Here is a 17,992-nt window from a genome sequence, read left to right as displayed (position 1 = left end):
GATTGCTTACAGAAAGCGCTGAAGGACTGAGACAAAAGGAAGGGGCTCAAGTTGCTGGAGGTCTCAATAAGGTTAAAAAAGCAGTGTCAGCAAAGGTGAAGCCCGAGAGAGTTGGAGGTAGGGTTGTGGTGTCAGTGACTGACTGACATAAAGGAGTTTATGATTTTGGAGGAGCAGCAGTTTCAGGTGGTGGCCAGGTGTGACCATAGGCAAGGTTGTGGAAATGGAGTGAAAGCAGAGCAAGAAATTTCTGGGCTAGGATACTAGATAGCTGGGCCCTTGGAAGTTTAAACCACATCCATGCATGGCACCAAATAAGCTAGAGAGATGAACAAGGAAACGGGCACCCAAATCTTCAGCAATGGTGTGGAGGTGCTGATGAGGTCCTTTGATAATAGATGTGATAAAGGTAGACAATGCCAAAGCTTCACAAGGATGCAGGAGAAGAAAATATATGGTCTGAAAGCAGCAGAGAAGAGCTAGAAGAATGCAGTGTCGCCTCTTGATTTGGTGCTACACAGACGTAAAAGAGAACAAGCTTCCTTCAAGAGAGATAGAGGAGGAGGGTCAACATTAATCTCTCCTGCTGCAATCTGCACTTCCACTCCCTCCTGCCTTTTACAAAATAGTCTCATGTGTCCACCAGGGTTAAAATCCTGGTTCCCCTAACTAGTTGTTTGACCTTGGAAAATCAGCTAACATATAAATCTTTGCAAAGGTTCAGGGGAGCCTGGGTGGCTCAGTTGGTTAAGCGTGCAACTCTTGATTTGGGCTCAGGTCGTGATCTCACAGTTTGTGGGACTGAGCCCCGCATTGGGCTCTGCGCTGACAGCAAAAGCCTGCTTGGCTCTCTCCCTCCCTCTCTTTGCCCTTCCCCTGCTCACAGGTTCATGCTTTCTTTCTCTCTCTAAAAATAAATTAAAAAAATAAATAAATCTTCGCAAAGGTTCATAAAAGGTTAAGTACAAAAATGATCATCTTAGCATGGTTTGTGATAGAAGGAAGATGGAGGCAAATCCAGTGTCCATCACTAGGGGATAAGGAAAATGCAGTGATTCATACTATAGAACACAGTAGTGCTGTGAGAAGTAGCAAACCATCATAAAAACATTTCAGGACACCAAAAGCACATGGATGCTTATCACATATTTTACAAGGATATGAGTATATTTAGGCATAAACATTGAGCACATTACAACTGGTACCATAATGGCAGGGGAACGGTACAGAATAGGAGTGAGGATCAGGGACAAGGGGAAAATGTATTAAAAGTAAAGGAAGGGAAAAAAAAGGAAGGAACGAGATAGATATGAGTTACCTATTACATGACCCATCTATATAAAATACCCAGAACAGACAAATTCATAGAGACAGAAAGCAGATTGGCCATTGATAGTGGCAAGAGAGCAGGGTAAATGGGGAGTAACTGCTTAACATGTATGGGGTTTTCATTTGGGGTGATGAAAATGTTTTGCAATGGAAGAGAGGTGGTGGTTACACAAGATTGTGAATGCTCTAAATGCCACTGAATTGTTCACTTTAAAGTAGTTAATTTTATGTTATGTGAATTTTATCTCAATTAAAACAATTTTTAAGAATTTAAAGGCAGGGTCTTACACAGACCATTGTTCATTTCCTCCTGCTGAAAATAAGTAAAAATAAGTAAAAATGCTGAATAAAATGTAGTGTATAAAAAAGCTCATTAAAGCAAGGAGTAAGGAAATACCAAGTCAAAGTATAAATAAAAGGACAAATTCAGAGCTGTAAGCCCTGAAACATGTAAGACGTTTTCCCACAAAAGGGATAAGAAAAGCTATTTTAGAAGAGAAAGAGTAACATGTAAGAACACATCCTAAAAGATGCCAATGTTTATTAGAAAGTTGTAGTGATCATAGCAGTGGAATTTGGGACAAAGAAACAAATGAAAGAAAAATAAATAAAGGTCAGCAATCAATCCAGACATATAAGATCCCTGATGTGTGTATAAGACTACACTGACTGTTGGTGGGGACAGTGACCAATATGTGGGATGAGGGCAGCCAGGTATCATATACAAATTAAATCAGACCTTTCTTACTACTAAATGTAGTAAAATTACCACCACTGAATTTACTACTGCTAAATTTACAACCCAAATTACTTGTTACTGATTTCCCTACACATCACATCCCTACTTTTTACCAAACACAAAAATGTATCCTAGGTTGATTAAAGAACTAAAAGTGAAAGGTGTAGCTTCAAAGATTTTAGGAGCTACTATAAATCATCTCTATGACCTCTGGAAGGAAAACTTGTCTTGAATGAGACAAAAAACAAAGCATAAGCCATAAAGGAAAACACTGAAATGCTACACAGTAATGAGAATGAATGAAGTACGACTTCACAGGACAATCTGGATGAATTATACATACATCATGAGCAAAAGAAACAAAACACACACAAATACACACACATAGTTAAACTTAAAACAACTACAGTGTGTTTTTAAGGAAGTGTGCATAGCAAGAGTAATCAAGGAAATGATGACTATAGAAGTCAGCATGGTGACTGTTTCTTGGAGATGTGAGAGAGAACAACAAATGTGTGTGTTGGGAGGCCCTTCTGAGGAAAATGGCGATGTTCTTTTCCTGGTGTAGGTTCCATAGGTGTTCTCTTTTTTACTTAATGGTGTATATATATACATATATATACATGTATACACACACACACACACACACACACATATATATTTTATGTACTTTTCTGAAGGCATGCTTTATTTTTATGTAATAAAAAATGATTCAAAGCAAATGAGTTATTACCAACTTGAGAATTTCCACCAGGAATAAAAACTGAAAGGCTTGCTGGTGGGCCTGAAACTGTAGTATCCATTGCTAAGCAGTTTTTCTGGGTATTTTTGTGGTTTTTTGGCAGAGTTGTTTTTTTTGTTTGTTTGTTTTTGGGGTTTTTTTTTTGGGTTTTTTTTGTGCGTGAAAGGTCAACTTTAGAAAAAAATAATAGCCTCTATTTTTTTTTACATTCGAAATAAAAACAAATTTAGCAAGGCACATGGAAAAGATGTATTTTTAGATTCTTACTATATTGAACAGAAAATGTTAATAGAAAAAAACTGACCCTGTTCCTTTAGTCATGCATGCATTAGTTGCTATCGGGGCATAACTGGAAGTAGAAGCACAGAGGACCCTTCCTAGTCTCTCATTCCATACTTTGTCATGGCCTAGTACTTCACACCCCATCACACATTCTAATTGTCTAGGGAACTACTAGAACTATTTTTTTAAATAGTGCCTGGGAGATATATATATACATATATATGTATATACATATATATGTATATATATATGTATACACACACACACACACACACACACAGCTTTCTAAGAGATTCTAATGTATAGCCAGGGTTAAGAATCACTAAAGCTCTTTAAGATTCCCATGTGACATATTTTAACCTCGAAACAACCATACTAAAATGGCATCTCTACTTCAAGATGGTAAAACCATAGCTCAGGGAGGCAAAGTAATTTGCCCAAAAGGCACACATCAAATCGAAGGCAGAGGTTGGGCTAGGTAGCATTAGCTTATTCCATCCAGTAACACATTTGCTCCAATTGCTAAGTGCCTATTGTGGGACAAGCATTGTGTCAGGCAATACAGAGAGAGATATTTAAATGTAGCCTTTGGCTCTGTTATACTCCCCAGTGAGGCTCCCCCACTCTCTGACTGGCCTGGGCAGCACAGGGAGTTGGATAGCCCCGCAGTCAACGCAGCTAGTTTTCTAAAAGGGCTAATTTCCAGAACTCTGGCTGCACTAATGTCCCAAAGCCCTTGACTGCTCAGGCATCTGTTCCTGAACAGCACTGAGCCCTCCTTGGACCTTATCCCCACTATCAATCCTCAGCCGCTGATTCCCTGGTGGCCTGTTCTACCTAAGCACACTTGCTTGGGAGAGTACAAAAGGCTGTTTGAAATTAGATAAAAGACACTTACTGGGAAACTGGGTGAATGCATGCAACACTGGTCTAAGCCTCTCCTAGTTGAAGGAAATTACTATCTATTTCCTTAAAAATTGGATTTATAATATTGGTGTTCTCTATAAATCAATTTATTAGGTAGAGGAACATAAGAGTATGAAAGGAAATAACGTTGGATGCTAGCTTCTAACACAGATTCAGAAGAAAGGCTCACCCTCCAGTTATTAAAACATACTGCTGGAGCAAGAAATGTGGTTTTGAGGTGACGAAGAACTGAGAAGTGAACTCATCAGAACACTTTGAAAATGTTATGAGGATTAGTGATCACTGTAAAGAGACTTTAAGGGCACAATTTAGGACACTTATACAGAACTTCACCATAAAATAGTACCATAAATGTTTCTATTAGTGCAAGAATCCAGGAAATAAAATAACCTTTATTGCAATGTCCTCTGTCTCTACAGGACGTAGGCGCCTTGTTGATTGCTCATAGCTGTCCAGGTGATATCTCCCAGGCTGCTTCCTGTTTATAGTTTTCGGCTGCTTCATTCCAAGTGGGAAAAAACACAAATTGAAGTTTTATGCAAAAAAAAGAGGTTTTACTAAACATTAAGGCATATTGCTACTTCTCCACTTGAATTCCAAGAAAAAGAAATAAAGAAAGTGAGCATGATATTTTAATTATTTCAATAGCTTCTCCAAATAAAAAAGCAAATAATAACAAAAAGTGTTAAGCTATAATTTTAAACCTAATTCACAAGCCTTTTAAGAAAAATTAAAAATACAAAAATGTGATACTTGCAACAGATGGAATTTAAAGTGTGGAACCCCAAACTAGGTTTTGGATACTCTTTCTCCAGCTCTCCGGGTAAATATGCCTGGGCAGTAAAAAAACTGCATGCATGTCAAAGCCAAACAGACTAACTCAGGTTAAACTAGAATCTACGTGTAAGACCATTTGGCTTGTACATGCTCCAACAGTACGTTTTTGGTCACCCTCTGAATCAAGAGGATTTTGAATCTCCTACACTCATGTAACTCAGATCACCCAGGGATCCACTACAGAGTGAGAAAAAGCATAACAATCTAGGATTTTTTTTGGTCCAAACATGCATGGATATTGTTTCATAAGTATATAAACATTATATAATGCTGATGTAAGCATAACAAAATGATCCAGTCTTTCCCAAATGTTATAGCATTGTTCTTTGTCAAAGGACTAAAGCATTTCATTATACAGAGGATGCCAGCCGAGGTTGGACAGTCTTCACATACTTAAAATGAACTTGAATTAGGTCATAGAAGTTTGTTATTCTCTTAACTTGACTTCAATTCTGTGTATATTGAGACACATGGCTAAAGAGAAGGTAGAAAATTCAGTTCTGTAAACTTCTAATTTAGAAAAATTTATAAGCTCAAAGTTTGATCTAGTGAACAAGTATTTCAAAAAAAATTATCCGTCTTACTTAACTACCTTATAGATTTTATGAAGGCTAAATAATAATACACTTTAAAACTGTTAAAATTACTGGGGTGCCTGGGTGGCTCAGTCACTTGAGTGTCCGACTTCAGCTCAGGTCATGATCTCATGGTTCGTGAGTTTGAGCCCTGCATTGGGCTCTGTGCTGACAGCTCAGATCCTGGAGCGTACTTCCAATTCTGTGTCTCCCTCTCTCTCAGTCCCTCTCCCCCTCATACTCTGTCTCTTTCTCTCAAAAATAAATAAATGTTAAAAAATTTTTTAAACTGTTAAATTACCTATAAGAGCAAAGTATTCTAGAACTGTGAAACTTTTTTTTTTTTTTTTTGGCCTGGAATTGCAGGTTTAGTTTTTTGAAAAATCCACTGAATTCTACTATGGGAATTAAAAATGTCCTTAAATAATCAGTAATTTAATCCAAACAAGATACTGCTCTTCCAATTTCCATCAATTGTTATATCAACAGAACATCAAATTATCAAGTAGTACATTGCTAGGCTACATGCAAATAAATACACAGATTAAAAAGGTACTGAGCAGAGCGAGCAGTGATTCTGTCCCACAGAAAATACTGAATGCATTTAACTTAAAAAAATAGGGATTATTCCTGAAATTTTATTTTAGTTTTGTTTTTCTTTTCACAATCTCACAGATGACCCTGGAAGTATGTCACATGAGATACATAAAGTCACTATCCTTTAAGCTAAGTGTATCTTCCTCACGAGACAGGTCTATGCCTTTCCATAAATCCACTGTCTTCTAGAGTCTTTAATTCTATAGTAGTATTGCCCCAGAGGTCCAAAAGGAATGACGTCATGTTCTTCACAAAACCAAGGAGAGGGTGGGAGGAGGAGATGTGTTGACAGAGATTTGAGTCGGAGTTCCACAGATGTAATTTGAAGAGACTTTGGCTCTAGAATGTCACTAATTCTCCATGGAGATTCTACAGCCAAAACCACTTAACTCTAAGCTTTTACAGAATACATAGCATCTTAAGCTCTCAAGAAGAAGTTTCCATTAGTGTTATTTTCAAACACACAGCTTTTTTCACTCCATTTAAAAAAGTTTGTCGTTTGTGGTTTGGCCCATCAGCAGTGATGAATGACCCTGAAAGACATCAGAAGTCCAGTCTGGTTTCAATAACCCTGAAGATATTGAATGCACTTGAAGGGGATTCTTTTTTCCTTCCAGCAACCTTTACTCAGTTCAATTTTTCTTCTATCCCTCATCTCATGCAAAAAGGTTCTTCAGATTTCCCTAACTCCACAAACATGACCTACCACATCCCCATTCCTGGGGTCATTGACTCTGCTCATCCTCACATCTCTGAGAGATGATCTAATAAGTTCTGTGGTTATCTCCTACCATCTCAAAGGATGACAACGCCGGTTCTAATCAAATACTTGACTTTCCTGCTGCCTCAAAGGAAACCTTTTTCCTACACTTTTTCCTCCACTCTATAATGTGTTCTTGTTTTTGTGTCCATGGCCACACAATAGCAAACAAGCATTTTGAAGCACTGTTACTCCAGTGTATACAGGCATGGGTGGTAGTTCCTTCTCAGACAAAATCACACTCGCTCAATAAAATAACTTAATGGAGTAAAGAATAACTCCAGAAAAGCAGAAGAAAACAGCAAGTCTAAATATAGTTGAGTGCTCATCTCAACTATTTTTAGTAGTTTTAAACATGATTTAAAGAAAAATTTAATATAGCTTGACTTCCTGGTAAGAGGACTTTCCAAGCCTCAGTTAATTCCAGTCAAGAGATGGCATGTGCAATTTTGTTTGCTTATACAAGTAGTAAATATATTCATATTTTGTCTCATAGTAACATGAATAACTAATATTAATTATAACATGACTCTCTCTAGAATATAACATCTTTCTATATTTTATTGTTATGAAATATATACATATAATTACAAAGAATTTCTTCAGAATTATTCCGACATACCTTTCAAGAAAGTGGTTTGATCAAGTCTCATTGATTTAAATATTAATTAATGGCTAATGATTCTAAAGTTTACATCTCCAAAGCTGACTTGTCTTTTTAGATGTCAATCAGTATCTCAAAATTACCATGTGCAAATATGCCTTTCGATTCTACCTCAATTTCGACCTGCTCACTTCTCAGCCTCCTTATCCAGTCGATCAGCAAGTCTTTATCAGCTCAACCCAAAAAAAGGTACACTGAATTTGATCACTTTCTCACAATGTCCACTGTGAGACTCCAATTTGTGGCAAGTGCCACAAAAACTAACTCTAACCATCATTTCTTGTTGCCTATGTGATTATAACAATCTCCTCACTGATCACTGGTCTAGCTGTTCTACTCTTGTTCCCACTGATTACTGTCAACCTAGTAGCCTAGTAGCCAAAGTGATCTTTTAAAAATATAACCAAAATTATATTAGTGCCTACTTTAAACCCTCCAATTGTTTCCTATTGCATGTCAGTACAGTCCAGACCCTCAATCCTTGTTCTTACGTTGTCTTGTCTCTGCATTCTTCACCAGGCTTCAACAATAGTGTCCCTCTGTTCCTTGAGCACACCGAATTCATTCTCACCTTAGGGTCTTTGCAACTACTAGTTCTCTTCCTGAAATGCTTTTTTCCCCCAGATCTTTGTTGAGAAGGTCTCAGCCCAAATGCCAGCTCTTCAGAGGGGGCTTTCTGGGAAATGACCACTCTACTTCCAGTATACCAGTCACTCTCTCATCCGTTATTTAATTTTCTTCAAAGTGAAATTATCTCATTTTTTAAATGTATCATCTGACTCTTGCCTTCAGAAAGCAAACTATGACAAGGATGAGGTTGTCTGCCTTGTTCATAGCTACATCCCTTGTTCATATCTATATTCCTGAAATCTATAAACACAGGCAAATACATGGTACATGTCACATTACATGTAACAAATACAGAACAAAATAATATTGACCATGTTTCCAGGCTGTGTAGATATTGAGTAAATATTTGTGTAGTGGATAAATAAACTGGTTTAAGGGTTACAAGACTCAGGTTTTAATCCTTGCTCTGCTGCTTACTAGTATGGCCATATTCAAGCCACACAATACACACACTCAATATATTCAGTTGAAAAATAAAAATAGGTAATATAATGTTATATTAAGTGAGTCAAAGATATAATACATCAAAAAGCACTTCGTAAACTAAAAAGTGTAGCTCAAAGGTATTGGAAGAATATGATATGGGAGTTGTTAAGCTCATTTTGTATTGTTTTTATATAAAGTTTCAGGTAGACAGCCTTTTTTTAATGTTTATTTATTTTTGAGAGAGAGAGAGAGAAAGAGAGAGAGAGCATGTGCACCTGCAAGCAGGGGAGGGGAAAGAGAAAGAGGGAGAGAGAATCCCAAGCAGGCTCCACACTGTTAGTGCAGAGCCCAATGTGGGCTCGATCCCACGAACTGTGAGATCATGACCTGAGCTGAAATCAAGAGCCAGATGCTCAACCCTGAGGTTAAGGTGCCCTGGGGTAGACAACCTTTTAATTTTTTTTTTCATTGAACATGTTCTTTCCCTCTTGGGATAATTCTTAGATGATTTCTAATATCAAGCCTTATACATATGTTTATAAATTTTAGACTTTTGAAGTTTGTTGTAGAAGCAGGTGGCAATTTTTCATCATAAAGGTTAAAAGTAAAGCTTACAATTTCTTCTAACTGCACTCACTGAAAATCATCCAATATTGGGACTGTTACGTATTCACAGCTTCAGTAAGAAGAAAAAGCACCTACCACTGCAGTGTGTTTCTTACAGGACTCAAAAGGGAGAGAACCTTCACCAGTTCGCCAGCTATCCTCACCAATCTCATCACTCAAGAGAAACTCATTCAGCTTTTGAACACTGCAAAAACCAAACAAACACACAAACAAAAAAAAGGGGTTAAAAATAAAAGTGCCAATGATGAAGTTCTACCAAAATAAACAAGCATCTCCTTTACCAATTATCATGTTGAGCAAGCCACCTCTGAGAGTCATTTCTCAACACCAACTGGGAATTTAGCTCAGAGGAACAAACATCCTAACTAAAATGCCCAAGAATGATGGGCTCCCAGGACTGGGGACTTTCAGTGCTAAAACTAGAAAAGTATCAGAGAAATTAGAAACAATTTGTCACCCCTTTGAATTCAGTTAACTTTTTCGCACCTTTTTTTTTGCAATTCTGTTTCTTGTCAAAGCCAGGAGAGTTGAGGAGGAACTTAAAACAGAGAGGTTAAAAATAATAATGCCAATGAGGTAAGGACCCATTATTCTAATTATACAAATGAGGGGAAATAAGTTATAGAGAAGTTAAGTAGCCTGCTTAAAAGCATTTAGCATATAACACACAGATCTGAGGTCCATGACCATTCTGCCATCTTGCTTCATTACACATATTTTTTGAACCTGGCAATAAGAGGGGCCTCTAGACAGTTGTTGCTCAGTATTGGCAGAGGACCAGAAGCATCAGCATCACCTAGAGCTTACCAGAGATTCTCTGGCCCCACCCAAAACCTACTGAATCAAAATACTCATTTTCACAAAGTTCTAAAGTGCTTCATAAGCACATTATGGCTCTAGAAGAGTGGTTTGCAAACATTCTTTATGATGGTCTTCTTGGGTACGGCACGAGGATCCTTGGCCTGCCTAGGAGGCATTTTTTAAAACCACTGTTACAGAATCAGGAGCAAAAAGAAAGAACCAAATAAAACAATAACATGATTTGGAAGCATCCACCTATAAATAAAATAATATGCTAAAGAAAATTCTGTGAAGCTGCAGAGGAAAAGAAATGTTCCTTTTAGCATGCTAGGTTGCTAAAAGTAGATACACTGGCTTGGCACATGCAGCATCAGCCACAGGGGAAATATTGCCTTTGGTAGGAAACTAAGAAATAAAGATTTGAAACAAAAATTAATATTTTTTTCATTTAAGCTTGTAGTCAAGTGCCTCCAAATAGGTCTGCAAAGCTTGTGGGGTATGTGTGTGTGTGTGTGTGTGTGTGTGTGTGTGTGTGTGTGTGTCAGACTAATAAAATGAAGAAAAGTAAATTTATCTCAGTCTGTTGCCTATCATCTTTAAACCCGGTGGCATTGAATGCCAAAAACAACTGCTTCTTTTCATTGGAAACATAAAGGTAAATAAAATCCATTGTGCTGGTCTAACTATTACCTTCCAAAATGCATTTACAGAGAACTAAGAAGGATAATTGTTGAAGAAGAATTTTGGCTGAATAATACTCCATTGTCTGTATATACCACATTTTATTTATTTATTCATCCATTGATGGATATTTGGGTTGTTTCCAATTTATGGCTACTGTGAATAACGCTGTTGTGAACATGGGTGTGCAAATATGTATTCAAGTTCTTGCTGCTTTGAATTTTGGGGGGCATATACCCAAAGGTGGAATTGATGCATTGTATGGTGATTCTATATTTAATATTTTGAGGCACCGTCATACTGTTTTCAATAGCACCTGCACCAGGGTTCTGGAATTCCTGACTCAATGTATTAGAGTTATGATAACAGGGATGAACCTTGAAGACATTATGCTAAGTAAAATAAGCCAGGCACAAAAAAGCCCTCACAAATACTGTATGATTCCACCTATATAAGGGACCTAGAATAGTCAAATTCATAGAGACTGAAACTCAGTTTTGGTTTCCAGGGCTTGGGAGGAGAGGCAAACAGGGAGTTATTTTTTGATGAGTAGAGATTCAAATGTAAGGAGCTGAAGAAATTCTGGAATGGACTGTGGTGATGGATGCACGGCAATGTGAACATACTTAATACGATAGAACTATACACATAAAATGGTTTAACTGGTAAATTTTATGTTATGTATACTTTACTGCTATTAAAAAAAATAATTTCAGACGCCTCAGAAAGAAAAAAAGAAAAAGGAAGAAACAAAGGAAGAACGAGAAAAGAAGAGCTTTAGTTTGTGTACTTTCTTTAAGTCTTTGTCAGCAAATACTGACCACATAGAACTTATAGAAAGATGCCTTAGAAATGCCTTATGAAATGGTAGCTTATAAATCTTAAATGTCAGCCTTTTCTTCTGTACTTTTTAAATTGAGGTATCATTGACATAAAACGTTTATATTAGTTTCAGGTATACAACATAATGATTCGATACTTATATATATAGCCATCTGATCATCACAATGTCTAGTTAACATCGTCACCATACATAGTTAGGATTTTTTTTCTTGTGATAGGAACTTCTAAGATCTACCTTAGAAGTAGTAGTAAAATATCTTCTTTACCTTAATAGAGTTTAGTTGTCATTCTGTTCTTATATTTTGAAGAGTGGATTTTAGGGAGCTCAGCTTTGCCATTCAAAAAATACCTTTTAGGGGCACCTGGGTGGCTCAGTTGGTTGAGCATCTGACTCTTGGTTTGGGCTCAGGTCATGATCTCATAGGTTTGTGAGATCCAGCCTTGAGTCAAGCTCCGAGCTGACAGCCTGGAGCCTGCTTGAGATTCTCTCTCTTCCTCTCTCTCTCTCTGCCCCTCCTCTACATACACACACACATACACGCGCGCGCGCGCACACACACACACACACACACACACGTGCTTGTGCTCTCTCTCAAAATAAATAAATAAATAAATAAGCCTTTTTTTTAAGAATACCTTTTAAACAATCAGACATTGTGTCTTTGCACACTAAGGAAGTCCAGAGACCAGGCTCATTTGCCTTTGTAACTATGTCTAGCTGTTCCTGGCATATATTGCTCAATGAATGCTAAATAAATCAAAGAAGGAATAAACCAATGATTCAGACATTTAAGTCAAGTCAGTTGATTCAATTCTCCATTTCACTTTTCTAGTAGACACACAAATCTTACTGAAGCTTTCATGGAATTAATGAGCCCCATTCTTGCTAAACATCAGAAAGCAGTGGTCTCTGAGTGTAACTGAGGCATGGAGAGAACCTTCTTTCCTCTCTGTAACACCTCACTTCGGAACTCCAATTACAATGAATATCAGAGGATCCCAAGATGAACACTTCTCTGAACCTCTCCTTCCTTTCCCCGCCCCTGGCCCCATCATTCTAGGCTGAGGGTCCCTGGCAGTGCTGTTTTATAATTTTTTGTTATCGTCTATCTCTCCCATCACACCGTGAACGCCTTAAGAGCAAAGATTTTCATCTTCAGAATCTAGCCCAATGCCAAAAATACAACATAGTAATTTCTCAAGAAATGTCTGGTAAATGAATAAATGGGCAATACAAAAAGCATTTCTTATTCATATGAGGTCCTTTCAGAAATCACTGAGGCAAAGCAATTATGGAAAATGCAGGAATCCTGACCAAGGGTCAAGTAATTCCCACCATGCTGCCAGAGTTATATATTAAAAATCCATTTCTCTCCTTAAAATAACAAATGGCACCCCTTTGCCCTCAGTGTCCTTAGATCATTTACAGGCTGATCAGGATCTCACTCTCCAGCTTCATCCCCTGCCACTTTGCATATTAGAAAGTTTCACCAATTACACTCAACTAAATTTAGTCCTCTGAATGTACCAAGATTTCTCACCTACTTACTCACCCCTTCACCGTGAATATGTGTTCTCTCAGATTGAACATGTTTTCCCTTTTTCTTCAACTGATCGAGTCCTACCTATTCTTTAAGATCTTACTAAGGAACCACTAACTCTTTTAAATCTTCACTGACCAGACTGTCTGCCTTCTCTCTCAATGAGCTTTAGTGAGCCTTACATATGGGCCCATGGCATTCTGTGTAGAGCTCTGTAATAGCATAACACACCATATTGTACTTAGTTTCCCTTCTTGGTCTCTCCAATTGGACTGTGGGTTCCCTGCAGATTTCATTCTACCTTTCATCTTTGCAATTCCTAATACCTAGCAATGTACCTGAAGTATTAACGAATGCATGTGGACCCACAGAAGATATCTCTCTGAAGCACAAAGTGGGGATTAATAAAATGTGCGTAAATTAGTAAAATAGAAATGGGTAGAGTACCTAAAATATTTAGGCAATGTGCTGGGCACTCTTCATATACTATCTCATTTAATTATCTCAATTACCATAAGTATAAGCTATTGTGCTCATTTGATAAGTGAGGATGTTGAGCTACGAAGACACTAAATAACGTGCTTGAAGTTGAACAATGTGTATTCTATGGCAGTACTAGGATTTGACAGCAGGTGTATTTGATACCAACCAATTTCCTAGCTTTCCTCCACCATTTTTATAGTTCAGTGTTTTACTAATTTTTCATGTGTTTGGATAATTCATGCAAGTATTTAAGGTTTTAGTTACACATGTCACTTTTTCACTTTTCAAGCTTCATTTTGGGTGTATAAAGCTTGAGCACCTTGGACAGGTGCTATTAAGTTCACTGGGAATAAATTATTTTATACTGGCAATTGTGCGCTTTTCCTGTAGGAACTATGAAACTTTTGTAAACAGGGACAAGGTATGCATGCTCCATGATATGCATGATGATATGCATGTATGCATGCTCTATGATCAATATCAGTAACAATTTATTTGATCAAATGTAACTGTAGTGGACTAGCCAAGCTTACATTCCTTTCTGAGGTACATGAGAGAAAAGATACAGAGTTATTTTCCAACACAGCAAGGGACTGGTTTTACACATTTTTCTCTTAGCCAATAATATTTTTAGACATAGATATTGCATGATACATCAAATACCAGAAACCTAAACTGAAATTATTTATAAAGGATACAACATATCAACTTATGTTCTCCTCCAGAAAAGCAAAAAACACACAAATTATGTCCTTACAAATAAAGCAAAGTGGAAAAGTGAGGCAAGCATCTTGGAAAATCACTGTTACTCAAGTGTTTTAATACTTTGTTTTATTTTATTATTATTTTTTAAATGTTTATTTATTTTTGATAGAGAAAGAAAGAGGGAGGCAAAGGATCTGAAGCAGGCTCTGCACTGAGAACTGAGAGCCTGATGAAGGGCTCGAACTCACGAACCGTGAGATCACGACCTGAGCCAAAGTCAGATGCTTACCTGGCTGAGCCACCCAGACACTCCAAACTAAACATTTTTATTTTTATTTTTTAATGTTTATCTATTTTTCAGAGAGAGAGAGCGCACACGAGCAGGGGAGGCATGATGGGGGGGAAGGGAACAGAGGATCTGAAATGGGCTTTGGGCTGACAGTAGCGAGCCCTGTGTGGGGCTCAAACTCACAAACCACGAGATCTCTACCTGTGCTGAAGCCCTAAGCTCAATCGACTGAGCCATCCAGGCACCCCCCCAAACTAAACATTTTAAAAAGAAAGTGTAGAATTTTCATGTAGGAATGAATTTTACGTGGCATGGAATTTTCCTACAATAGAGAACTATATAAGTCTCTTACAGGCATGTATAACACGAGTTTGGGAGTATGCTGTGCTCCATTCTAACCCGCTGAATTTCAGAATGTATTTAAGAATGCAGCAGAGAACTTATGACTTCCACGGTCCTGAACAGGAGGTTTCAAAATCAGCTCACCAAAGTCTCCAATTATAAACAGGCTGCTCAGCTCGTTGTGGGCCAACTGGCATCAAAGACAGGTCACGGGCTCCCAGGCACAGAAGAAAATGCCAAACCCAGTCAAAACTGGGAAAAAGCTCATTGGGGTTCCCAGAACCAGCACACAGGGGGGAAAAGGCCTGGCCTCCCCTGTTGGTCGGTCATCTCTGTAGGACCCACAAATCAACCACTGAGACTCATTTTAGAGAAGCAAGTGTTTATAAGCTGATTTTATTCGGCTTATGGCTTGGGAAATCTGGAGCTGAGCCTTGAAAACAGACTGGTCTTTATCAAACTGGCAAATGCCTTTCCCTGAGACATAACGAAGAAAGAGTGCTATGCAGAAATATATAGCGAATATTATCCACTCTCAACTTTACCGGGATTTACTACTGCAGGATTGTATACTACGAGTGGGAAGGAACTCCTAGGTTTTTTGATGGTTTTTTTTTTCTGGTTTTTTTTTTTTTTTTTTTTTTTCAAATACACTCTTAAAGTCCTTTTGATGCTTGGTAACCTCCTGACTTCATAGAAGTTATCTGTTATAAGTTACCAACTAACTGTTTTCTATCCCCACTTGTGGTACAAAGTCAAATTCCAATTAAAAATGAAACCATGAGAGGGACAGCGATTAAATGGAGAAAATGAAAATAAGGACCAAAATAGCAGACTTTGGCCATTTATCAATTTTATTGTTTGAAGTAGCTTCTCTTCCAGAGCACTGCCTAATTTGGAAGTGGTGCTACAAAAATCAGTCAGTGTTCGGTACAACTGTTTCAGAGTCAGAACAGAAAGAAAAGAAAATGAGGCAGATGAGGCCAGAGGGAGTGATCTTTAAACTCTAACAGTTCCAGAACTGGTTACTAATGACACATCTTACAGAAGAGGATTATACTACTGTAACCAATCAGAACTTGAGTTTATAATAAGATAATGCATATGCATTTGAATGTTGTTTGGTATTAAGCCATTGTTAAACCAATATAAACTATTGCCTAAAACTGAAGATTCTGATATTTTAAGTATCAGATACCAGTTTTCTTAGTAATACATAACCATTGGGAAAATTATCTCATTTAAAAGACCTTACAAGAAATGTTCAACATTTATATCAATGACAACACCAGGCGTCATATATTTAAGGCCTCCATTTTCCAATTTTTCTCAGTATTGCAATATCTTGACGTTCTTTCAAAAGCCAGACATGATATGACTGTTTATGAAACATGCTGAGGTTTATAAGATCTTATACAATATGCAAAATACTACTTTAAGACTTTCTTGCTTGTAATGCAGCATGAGATGTAGTAGATTGTGGCACAAACAGCATTATATGATATAGTTTGGTAGCATACTTATTTATACAATACAAGAAAAATGGTGGGAAATGGTCATTATCTTATCACATTTATTTTCATTGTTGTGCATTGTGGGGAACTGTAAATCTGAGACAAACTATACACTGGTTAAAAACACTAGAGAGCACATTTAAAATGAGAAAAATGTGGAGTGGTTTTGCAGAGTCTTTCCATTTGCAGAAGCCATGAGCCTTACTTAAATTTTTTTCCAGATTAAATTAAAATTAAAATAGTAACTATGGATTGATGGGAACATTGTCCATCACTGCTAGTGCAAATATAAACTGACACAGCTTCACTGAGAAATATTATGGCCATTTTCATTAAAAAATCTTAAAAATGTGTACACCTTTTGACCTATCACTCTGTAAATGGAAAACCAACATAGCAATATTCATTAAGGACCTTAAAAATATTCTTACTGTTTATACAATTGAACACCCCCCTCCAAAAAAAAACTCCAAATAATCTAATGAAAAAAATGGGCAGAAGACATGAATAGACAGTTCACCAAAGAAGACCTACAGATGGCCAATAGACACATGAAAAGATGCTCAACACCATTCATCATCAGGGAAATGCAAATCAAAATCACAATGATATTATTATCTCAAAGTGTCAGAATGCCTGAAATCAAAAACAATAAACAACAAGCGTTGGTGAAGATGTGGAGAAAAAGGAATCCTCTTCACTACTGGTGAGGATGCAAACTCGTGTAGCCACTATGGAGGTTCCTCAAAAATTTAAAAATAGAACTACCCTACAAATCCATTAATCCCACTACTGGGTATTTTCCCAAAGAATACAAAAACATTAATTCAAAAGGATATATGCACCCCTATGTTTACTGACGCATTATTTACAATAGACAAATGATGGAAGTATCCATCCATAGATGAATGGTTAAAGAAGATGATAGATAGATAGATAGATAGATAGATAGATAGATATAAAGAGATATATACATACATATGCACACATACACAATGGAATATTATTCAGCCACAGAAAAGAATGAAATCTTGCCATTTGCAACAATGTGGATGGAGCTAGAAAGTATTATGCTAAGCAAAATAAGTCAGTAAGAGAAAGACAAATACCATATGACTTCACTCATACGTGGAATTTAAGAAACAAAACAAATGAACAAAGAAAAAAGAGACAAACTAAGAAACAGATTCTTAACTATATGGAACAAACTGATGGTGGGGAGGGGTAGGGGTGAAACAGGTGAAGGGAGTTAAGAGTACACTTATCTTGATGGACATTGAGTAATATATGGAATTATTGAATCACTATATTATATGCCTAAAACTAATATAACACCATATGTTGACTATACCGGAATTAAAATAAAAACCTTAATAAAAATTTTAAAATTATGCATACTGTTTAAACTAGTATCCCCACTTCTAGAAATCTGTCTTAAGAAAATAATCAGAGAAAAGTTTAAAGACAAAAACAGACATTTATCTCAGTGTTAGTTATATTATTTATGTTAGGTATAAAGTAGAAACATTCCAAATGCCCAATAAGGAAGTAATTGTTAAATAAATTAGAGTACAGGACTTCAAAACAATAGACTATCGCAGAGCCAATAAACATCATGATCTTAATGAAGAGAAAAAATAAAACCAGTAAGTGAAATA

At 37.0% G+C, this 17,992-nt stretch overlaps 1 protein-coding gene across 7 annotated transcripts in view; it reads right to left on the bottom strand.

Moving 5' to 3' along the window:
* Positions 1-17,992, bottom strand: part of ABCC9 (ATP binding cassette subfamily C member 9) — a 129,456-nt gene that overhangs the window by 71,239 nt on the left and 40,225 nt on the right. For all 7 annotated transcript variants that reach the window (XM_019452193.2, XM_019452192.2, XM_019452196.2 and 4 more), the window contains 2 exons: positions 9,211-9,319; positions 4,410-4,517 (listed from right to left, as the gene is read on the bottom strand). In XM_019452193.2, the coding sequence (XP_019307738.1) occupies positions 4,410-4,517; positions 9,211-9,319 (217 nt within the window). The remainder of the gene's footprint in view (positions 1-4,409; positions 4,518-9,210; positions 9,320-17,992) is intronic.

This window comes from Panthera pardus, unplaced genomic scaffold (genome assembly GCF_024362965.1).
Source record: "Panthera pardus isolate Hobbes unplaced genomic scaffold, ASM2436296v1 HiC_scaffold_6, whole genome shotgun sequence".
Taxonomy (NCBI): domain Eukaryota; kingdom Metazoa; phylum Chordata; class Mammalia; order Carnivora; family Felidae; genus Panthera; species Panthera pardus.
This window is presented reverse-complemented; position numbering and strand designations above follow the sequence as displayed.